This window comes from Dufourea novaeangliae, unplaced genomic scaffold (genome assembly GCF_001272555.1).
Source record: "Dufourea novaeangliae isolate 0120121106 unplaced genomic scaffold, ASM127255v1 scaffold28, whole genome shotgun sequence".
Lineage (NCBI taxonomy): Eukaryota > Metazoa > Arthropoda > Insecta > Hymenoptera > Halictidae > Dufourea > Dufourea novaeangliae.
The window spans coordinates 734,239-744,863 of NW_015373917.1; the positions used below are offsets into that span (position 1 = coordinate 734,239).

At 37.2% G+C, this 10,625-nt stretch overlaps 1 protein-coding gene across 1 annotated transcript in view; it reads left to right on the forward strand.

Moving 5' to 3' along the window:
- Positions 1-7,937, forward strand: part of LOC107194259 (decaprenyl-diphosphate synthase subunit 1) — a 39,742-nt gene extending 31,805 nt beyond the window's left edge. The window contains exons 5-8 of the mRNA XM_015583852.1: positions 4,422-4,511; positions 5,306-5,437; positions 6,127-6,321; positions 7,050-7,937. Of these exons, the coding sequence (XP_015439338.1) occupies positions 4,422-4,511; positions 5,306-5,437; positions 6,127-6,321; positions 7,050-7,271 (639 nt within the window). The 3' untranslated portion in view covers positions 7,272-7,937. The remainder of the gene's footprint in view (positions 1-4,421; positions 4,512-5,305; positions 5,438-6,126; positions 6,322-7,049) is intronic.
- Positions 7,938-10,625: the final 2,688 nt, after the last annotated feature.

Consider the following 10,625-nt stretch of genomic DNA (forward strand, 5'->3'; position numbering starts at 1 on the left):
AATAAAGATGTTACAGCCTGTTTAGTGTTTCCCGCCATAGTTCGAGACGGCAAGCGACGTAACTTTAAGCACGTTTTGCTCGAAACCACATTTTCAAAACTGGCGTGTAGGTGGAGTGGGGCCACCAATTCTCATTCGTTTACCGAGCATCGTCCGAATCCAGAATTTCACACGATGCATCGTGAATTTCGATACATTCACAGAGGGGCCCCCCTTTCGTCGCCTCGATCGATGAAGACCTGAAACTCTCTCTCTCTGAAATGAGGAAGGAGGCCAATGCGATTCACAGCTCCTGTGCCGGGCTGACAGTGCACGCTTTCTTGGACTGGAACCGGAAACGGGACCTTCGTTTGGTCCGCCGTGTGTGCTCGATGCCACGGTTGGCGAGATTTCGAAAAGTGGAATCGTTCTGCGCTCTTGAATTGCACGATCAACGGCGCGTTAGAACGAGGAGCCAGTCACGGAATCACCTCGAAAGTCGATGATTCTACCAATTAGACCAGTCCAGTAATATTATTTTCGGGCCCGGAGCCGCGAACCGAATCACGTAACGATCGTCTGTTTCGAAACCGTGTCCGACTGACTGTTATTGCTTCCCCCCGGGCATGTTTGAACTGTAAAACGCGAAATTGGGCAATTTTTAGTTGCAATGTGACCGGGGGGCAGGGGGATATTTAGAGGGAGTCGAATTCAATTTGTCCGACATTTCTGATGACGAACTGGAGGACTTCTGTCCAGGGGGCACTAAGAAATTTCCATAAAGATGAAATATCGTTAAAAATTAATTTTTAATAATTAAATAATCATTACTATACACAGTAAAAATAATTCATTATTGCGGTCCAAATAAATGTCAAAAATGTCTAAAGCCTGTAAGATACACGGAAAATAGAAATTTCGGAGAAACCCAATAGTTAGAGAGTAGTGTGTTTTAGGTATTTGAAGTATAATATGCTTAAAAATAGACTTTTGTAAGTAAAGTGCAATGTTTTGCTTTAGCTTAATAGCTGTTAATGAAATTAACTGGTCCACCACAGACAAAATCGTCGATGTGAACTCGAGACGCCTCGGGTTCAGCACGCGCGATTTATACAGGTGGGCCCCGAAAGTATGACGGCCTTGAGGAACGAATTAGCGGGTTACAAAGAAATGGAAAGCCGTCAAATAACGAAAGTCTCACATCGGAGATCGGAGACAGCTAACGAATTGTGTAACAACTGCCGTATTAACGAGACACTAATTGAAAGAACGTTGGCTTATGTATATATAATAGTTATCGTCGGGTTACATGCAAACAACAAGGCCGTGAACGAGGCAAGATATAATGCGAAATATGCCTCTTCGTCGGAACAATCGTCCATTCAGGCCGTTGCTCCATTTACATGTAACCAGAAGTATCAGTGAAAAATTGTCATATATTATTTTCGTAATCTATTTTTCAGACTAATTTATGGTATTGAGGAACTACGAAAATAATTGAGAAATGAAAATAACAAATTGTGTTCGAGAAATCGTTGGAAGTGCCTATTAAGGTGCAAGTGAAATCATCTACGGTTCGTTACGCGGATTCGAAGTTTTTTACAAATGATTTTCTACTAGGAAAATCTTTTACGATGTTTCACACATTTTGAACTTCTGAAATACAAACGGAATTCCGTAACTGTTGTCCATAAAATACTTATTCAGACAAAATATAGACTATGGACTATGAAATTTGTATAGCCCTATTAAGGCTTCTACAGGAGTTTAGTAATCACTATCTCTGATCGACCATGATCAGGATTTTCCCCAGACGAGGCTGCACCCTGCTGCTGGCCAGGCTGATTCACGCAGACTTTACGAAATAAAACGTTTCACAACGTGGGCACGAAAGGTTCGGCAATGCATCGTATTCAACGCGAAAACGACATTTCCGTGAGGAAACCCGGCAGCGTGTGTGTTGTGTCGCGCTTTTAACGCGCGTGAAAACGAATCGGCCAGACGTGAAGCTTCGAAATTACGAGACAGCCTCGTTTCGAACCATTGTCGCGAAAGACAAATAGAACGACCTTCCCTCCCCTCCCGGGCCTTTCGAACGTCCACCTGTTTGTTCAAGTTAGTAACGAAAACGACAAATCTTTCGGATAATTAACCGTGTACGGCCTTGCGCGGTGAATTTCACTCGTAAAAACTTCTTTTCACTTTTTCCGTGACAAACAAAAAATTGGAATAGTGAAAGGTGCCAGAATTGTTTCTGGCTGAGAAACTTCCTAGTGAAGTAGTAGAAATAAATTTTTTGAACTACAGACTCCTCTCGATTATTGTCTCGAACTCGGGTCCGCGCCGAAACAATAATCTTCTAGGAAGAAATGCTTTAGACCTTCGTAAATTCGTTTTTTACTCGAAGCCCGAGTCTCGGTTACAAAAACAGAAGGGCAACAAAGTATACGCTTGACAGGTTCCACGGCCTTCTTCCCCTGCAGTGGTTGGGATAACGTCTGAACTTTAAAATTTTGTCAGCTTTTCGGGAAAACGGACCACTGTACATCGGTCAGATGAAGCGATCTGGATCCAGTTGAATAAGAAAGAACTTCCACTTTCGATGAAAAAATATGCTTCCAGAAAAAGATGAATCATTCTGAATGCATATCGAGTCATATACCACCAGGTTCCTAACGACAAGAAACAATGGAATACAATGTCTACGATGCCGCAAAGTAAAATACACGGGAGAAGTAGAAAATGAATTGCTCATTACACGCAGAAGAAGAAGGGGAGACTTTGCAGTCCTCACGGTTGCTGCTGTTGATTAGGTATTAGAAGAACGGTTCAGAGGCGTCAGGCAACGCTTTCGGAATATGCGATTCAGTGACACTTGGAAATGGCGGCCGCAAGACGGTAGCCTAGGCGATGTTAAAAGCCATTAAGCGAAATGTGGTTACAATGTGTTGCGGCTCGTCGACACTTTCCTTCGTCGGTTTTTAACACCAGACGAAACCGCATGCACACATACTACAATCTTACGACAAGTTTAATAATCTATTCACCCTTACTGCGCCGGCGCTCGTTATTTGTTCGCGTACACGTCGGTCCAACCCTTATTTGCATTCCGGCGACTTTCTAACAGTATTGCGTATACACGGAGGCGTACTTGTCATAATGAAGTTACAAATGGTAACATTTGCATTGTCAGTCGCACGAACCTGCTTTAACTTTACAATGAATGGGAAAAATAGTGGTCGATGGGCGACTCGGAATCTCTGCTTTCTAACAAACCGCGTCGGTGATGTTAGAAGTCCCGGATTTGTAGAAATCTTCGTTGAAGTTACGAAACCGATATTTTATTAGATAATACTGAAATATTATTGAAATTCTTGCATGACCCAGGGACTGTGCTCGGAGGGTTAAAATGCTGCCAAAAACTTTCGGAGATTATACATCGTATTTTCCAGCAGACCGACCACAATACATGATCCTGTAATTGTTTTCAGCAGTGTAGTATTTCGAAATGAAATGTCCTGCCATTAGTCTGGATACCAATTAATCGTCGTAAAGAAGTAGTCCAAGTAATTTCTACAACTATGAGAAGTTTTTTGCCGTGTTCCACCATGTTACGCTTTCTGTATGCACTTTTACCGTAATCGTGGACCGAATTACCTTCCCGTACCTGTGAAACGAAAGAAAGTGGTCTTCTCTGCTAGCCTAGCTTCGACACCAGAGAAACACCAGCTTCTCAGAATAAAATCGAATGGCGTCGATCTTAATCATAATAAGTTAATTAACGCGTGTAACTGCGGTTGGATACGCAAGAATCTTCGTACTTAGAGAAAAAGGCCGAACGAAAGAACGCTCGCTCGTTCGTTGCCCCATGTTCTTCGGTTCCGTTTCGAAAGATGCATGGTGAAAGGTAACGCGCGCTAAGATACCATAATCGTGTAGTCACTTTATCATCTTTCGTATCTGAATATCATCCTTCGCTGTGAAATAATCAATGATGCTCGGTCTCAAGTTTCAATGTACACTCAATTCTGTTTTTACACGATACATACGTTTCTGGAAGAATGTGTATAAAAATTAGCATTAGTTTCCTATGGTGCCAATGTTTCAGTGGTTTTAAGAACGAATTCAGTTATTTATCCTTGTGTTTATGTTTTAACTAAGTTATTGTATAATTCTCTCTAAGAGTCCATTAATGACTTTTCAAAGCACGTTCAAACTTTCCAGCTCGTTCCTCATTAGAATCATGTCTGACAAAAGAATTACCCATTTCACTGACCAGTTCAAGATCTTTCATGAAAAATTGTTTCTTAGAATTTGGATCGATCGTGTTACATCAAAACAGATCGTGTAAAAAGAGAATGAACTAATTTGTGTAAAAACCGAATTGGGGGTATATAGTCTCCCGATTATCGTGCTCTAACGATCGCTCTTCTTATTTTCAGGTGACAATGGCGGGGGATTATATTCTGGCAATAGTGTCGATTATGATATCTCAGCTTCGAAATGACGATGTCACCCTCACTCTTAGTCAGGTAAAATTCCGTGAAATATGTTTCTAAATTCTCGTAGTTGAGCGCCAGATGAGCTTGAACGATAGGAATAATGTAGTTCGTTCTTCTTGCTAAGCCGAATCACCTAAATATAGAATTCAGATTACTCTAGAACGTTTGAATGAACATAATTTCTTGCGAAAGAAAATCGAAAGTACCGAATGGAATTTTTCGTGTGAAACTGCCTTCCTGGAGAAAATGGCGTTTAACATTTCACAGATGGAGTAATCTTGGTTATCCTCTCTGCTTATAAAACTTTCTATCTTTATTGCTTTATAAATATTAAATCAACGTTGCATGATTTGTGATTGTAAAATTGGGTAAATCACTTTTTTTCGCGCTAGAATCTCATCTATCCGTCAACTGGATCATTCTGTGTAAATTTACTTCTTCTTTTTAGTTTTGCTGTAGTCTTGTTCTGATTTATATATCACCACTTTCTTCTTATTATTATATATTGTATGTATATAAGTAAACTATTTATGTGAAATTCTCGACTATTCATGATCTAATGTCCAACTAAAAAGCTTTCCACTTAAACAATTTTTTATTTATGTAACGTAATGAAGAATGTTTTTTTTTTAATTTTGTATGAAATTATTTACTTGATTTTGTTATTCCTGTACTACTTGCGTTATGTACGTATGTTGTATTGCTTTGTGTCATTGTTGTTAATCCAACGAAAGTATGTAAGTGTACCGAAGTATTCACGATCTCTAGGATCCTTAGAATTATACTCCTGATGATAAGTATTGACGAGTCCAGGTGCTTTCCAGGTCGTGACGGACCTGGTGCAGGGTGAATTTATGCAGCTCGGATCCAAGGAGACGGAGAACGAAAGATTCGCGCATTACCTAACGAAAACGTACCGCAAAACGGCCAGCTTAATCGCCAATTCATTGAAAGCCGTAAGTTAATAACAATTACAAACAATTTCATCTGACAGTAAGTCTATCGCGTTTAGACAACGGATATTTGTGCAAATATAAACGGAATTAAACAGAAATTTGTTTACTCTGTTTAGAATTCCATCAGGTTTCAAATAAAGTTGTTAAAATTTGTATTTATGATATAAACAGTAAATCGAACTGGTTATAATTTCGGAGTAATAAACTAGAGAGAAACTTTTAAGAATATTCTATTATTAATTAATAATCTTACTGGTAACTCATACACCTTGTGTTCATTCTATATTGAACTAATTAGTTGAGAAAATCAAGTTTCAATTTAATGCATTTTAGACAATTGTGTATAAAGACAAAAACAAAAGTAGGAATTTCTTTCCTCTTTTAAGTACAGTGGACTCTAACTATATTGCCATGGTCGGCGCTGTAGGGGAGTACAATGGCTATGAGTTAAGAGCCCTCTCCATGCTAAGTTCCATCGTCATAACCTCGTGGCACTACGTTTAGTGGCAATATAGTTAGAGTCTACTATATCTGAATGGTTTAAGAATAAAATAGAAAACTCGTTGTATCTGCTGAAACTTTTGTCTACTATTGTATTTCGTAGAACCCTACAGACTATAAATGCATACAATCCGCAGCCTATTAATAAATAATAAAAAATTTAATCTTTGTAAAATTCTTTGTTGTAGGTAGCTATGCTAGGAGGTGCCGATGATCAACTGGCAGAGCTAGCTTTCCAGTATGGTAGAAATATAGGTCTGGCGTTTCAGTTAGTGGACGATCTCTTGGATTTCGTGTCGTCTTTAGAGGCAATGGGCAAACCCACCGCGGCCGACCTTAAACTGGGACTTGCGACTGCTCCAGTACTTTTCGCGTGTGAACGGGTAAGGATCGGTTCAAATTAATAAATAAATACTTTTAGATATTAGTAGCAGAAAACGCAGATGAAGTTTCGGTGAATGTCAAGATACTATTTCAAATTTTCACCCAAATGATAAACTACTAAACCAAAAGTATTCAGCTAATCCTGCTTTTGCAAATTCTAAAAAAAGGTACTAAGAACCATATTCAGTATTTAATGCGACGTTAAACAGTCTAATTAGAAGAAAGTTCGAGCATGTGTACGGTTCAGTAGTTTAAGGAAAATTCTATGCAGAGAATGTTAAATACTTAAATAGTGCAACAAGAGAAGTATTTAGAAAGAAAAATTTATGATTATACAATCAAAATTTTCATTTTGGGCAAGAGTCTACTTTGTAGCTAAAAAAAGCTATTTCTTGAAATTTTCTTAATACAAAACTAAAAACAAATTATAAAATACCATATAAAATAAGACAATTCTTTGATACTACTAAAGTCAAAAAAAGATTAATGGTCCTTGTAAATAGAGAAACTTGGAGATGAATTTTTAAAAACTGTTAAAATGGAAATAATTAAGTGCCTTCTAACTATGTATAATGAATCATTAGTATGTTTACAAACACGTGGAATAGTTCATTTATTGCTGACACTATCAATACTTGACTTCTGTTAGAAATATTAGTACCTTTCTCTTTTTCGCTAAATATATTTTTCAATATTTCTACCAAGACCTTTTTTCTGTTTGTTACAGTATCCAGAATTAAATGCCATGATTATGCGCCGGTTTCAAGAGCCAGGAGACGTTGAGAAAGCTTTCGAATTAGTACACAAATCACAGGGTCTCGATCAGACGAGATTTCTGGCCCGGAAGCACTGCCTGGAAGCTGTGAAACTCGCACAATCCTTAGCGGAAAGTCCGTACCAAAAAGGTTTGCAGGTCGTCTGCGATTTAGTACTCAATCGTATGAAGTAGCAGCGCATAAGAACTCACGGTCTGTGTATGAAAGAGAAACGAATAGCGTAGTTGTGAAAAATTAATGTTGGTGTTGTGCCCAAGCAATGCCTACTGGAAATTTCGTCGAACAAAATGCAGCGTACCTAACATACGACAAGTCACACGAGTGGATGAGTACGTCGAATGTAGAAACGATCGTGGTATTGTTTTTTTTTTATAACACCAGGTATATGTACGAAACTCGTGACAAATGTGTTCTATCGATTATTGTTAAAGGTACTTAAAGTTGTATTTGAACTTGTTTGTTGTTACATGCAAGTTTAAAATGATTATTGTTATGAATATTATTAGGGGATTGTTGGAAGTATTTCGTGGAAATAGATGGAAGAAAACAGAAAATTATTTTTATAAAATTTCATCGCGAATACGAAGAGAACCACAGAGTTCAATGATAACCAACTGTTGGTATGGCAGTATTAAGTGTAACGTTATCATTGATGCTATTCGAAATTGATTACATCATTTTTGTTACGGGTGTTTTCTCGTTGGCGATATACGTTCAAGTTTTAGCGCAATTATAGAGAGATTGATCACCAAGTGCCTAGGTATATTTTGCAAAAGAGAGACGCACCATATTAAAAAATATGTAAAAAAAAACGAGCGGTAATTTTATTTCGCTCGAGAGCACACATATTACCTGATTTTTATCAATATTATCAATCGTAAGTGTAAATAAAATAATGTGTAGGAGTAGTTGTACTGTATTAGGATTGGTAACTCTTCCTGATTGTTTTATTACAAATTTTTATAGTATTGCATTGGCTCATGGTCTCGACATTTATTTGTTTGATGCCAATAGTTTGCATGACCCAGTAAATAGATAAAAAATTGTCTAACATTTTGGTTTTACAATCGATTACCTTAATTGTATTAGAAATTATATAGTTGAATGTGAAAAAAAAATTGGTATAACATGACATCTTAAATAATAATTTTGCTTGTTATTAAATACGGCTGTTTGCTTGTTGCTCTTTGATTGTTATTGAATTTCATATTACAAGCAAGTAGCATGTAACAGCAGTGCCAACATATTAAACATTTACAGAAAAATCGCAAGGGTACCAGTACTAATTGACAGCATAATTTAATATTTTCTTTAAAATGTGCGAAGAATATCTACCAAAGAAGACTGTATGGTCTTGATTCTTCCACTTGCATCATGCAAATTAATTTTGGCTTGTCAAATGTTATAGGAATTATTACAAATTGGCATATTATATACTATTGGAATCATTAGATGTTTATATTATTAGAAAATTAATTGTATTATTTTTACTTGAAAGGTTTCCAATGAAAGTGGAATACCATCTTCCAGAATCTATATTATTCTTGTTGAATACAAATGCTGCTCAAAATATTATTTACTACATAACTGGACATATAGGAATAATTGTATTATAACTTATATTTATAACGTGAATTAATGTATATAATTGCTCTGTAAGGTAACAAAATCACTGCTGTAAGATTATTAATAAAAAAAATGCAAAAATGTAATTACGATCGAATGTAGATTTACGTTAGAATAAGAATTGGTACATAAAAAAGAAAGTAAATGAAGCTCTCGATCTCCTGCACATAATCAACCATTATTTATAAAATATCGGACGTATGTATATTATAGTGAAAATTTAATCGTTGCAGACATTAACTGGAAAACAGTTGATATACATAATTTATTTATGACCATGACTTCTGAAGTAACAAAGTAGTCTATTAATTAACTCAATACCTTCGACAATAGTCCTATAAACGACATGTATTGTATAAATGTGCTGATACTATAAAAGGAACAATGGAATGTTCTTTATATGTAAACATACGATTGTAAATATGAGATTCTTTGTAAACACACTCTAGCTGAATAACTATCAATGTTGATAATAGTGGGAACCACAGAATATTAATAACAAAGTTGGATATTTTAGCTTAGATCGATTAGCTTCATTATTACTAAATTATAAACCATAAGGTTCAATATCTTATTTGTTGTGTTGGGATCACTAAATCCATGTTACATAATGTATTTTTAATATAAGCATTATATTGAAGTCAAAACTGTTTCATTTTTTTCTTAATGATAATGTTATTACTCTTAGACATAGATAGTAACCTCCATGTCAGCGAAACTCGCAATGTCAAATTTAGTGCAATGCTTGATGTCAAGTTGTGGTTACAAGTTTGATGCAAGTCTTGTAGCATAGTTGGTCACCTCGAGGGTTGGTTAGGGGGGCCCTGAGACGCGGAGGGCTTGTCGCTGCCGATATACGTCGGCATCGACCTCCACCTGGATCTCAAATGGGATCACCCCCGCCAACACGATGGCCGCCTCAGGGGAGATGGTCCGATATCCCCGGATCAGCCTGATGGCCAATCAACGGGATTCAAAGCTCCAGGAACATAGTTTAAGATTTGATAATTAAGAAGAGTTAGGACATACATACTTAAATATCCATTAATCGTCAGTTTTGTGTAATGTTCGGTTTTATAAAATTCGGTTAGCTACGAGTAGATAAGGTGACATTATTTAACAGATTAGATAGCTACAATTCTGCAGATAACGCTATATTTGAACACACGATGGAGATCTGAAATGTTTACCAAAATACGTAATTTTAAGATTTAATTGCCCAGCTCCAGGTATTTATATGAACGGATAGAAGAAAGCCCGTTTAAGATTTTTGAGGCCTGGATTGTCAAACCTTCGAAGATCTTTTTAGTGCAAAAACGGTTTACAAAGTGAAATTATAAAATCATTAAACATAAAAAGTAAAGTCGTCACAGTGGGATATGAACGGGGTCTCCCCGACTGTTGCTTACACGTTTAGGTTGCCGGGCATCGCGTCGGAAACGTGAATTTTTGGCCGAGTGAGATTCTCGAACAGGGTCTTCAAAGTTTCCTCATTCTTTACGTTTTGCCAGGTGACACAGGTAGTCGGAGGAAACACTCGAACAGCCAGCTCACACAAATAGAAACAAAGTATGCTTGTGTGGTAAAAACTGTGAAATAAAGTGGGGGACGCCGGGGCGTCGTGGTGGTGGAACCAAGTTCCACGATTCTGGCATTACTGTCTTGTTAGTATTGTGATCACACAGAAATCATCTATATAAACATGTAGCGTAAATGAGCGTAAATGTACAGTACCAACACGTTGAACCGTTGTACTGTTTATCATTCCAGAAAGACGATTGGGTGTAGTGATAGTGGTGTTGTTATCTGCTACATCCTTAAATAACCAACGTCGTTTTACATTGCTCTTTGAAACTTTCGGTGTGCAGTCTTGCTTTCTACTTTAACGCGCAGTACGACTT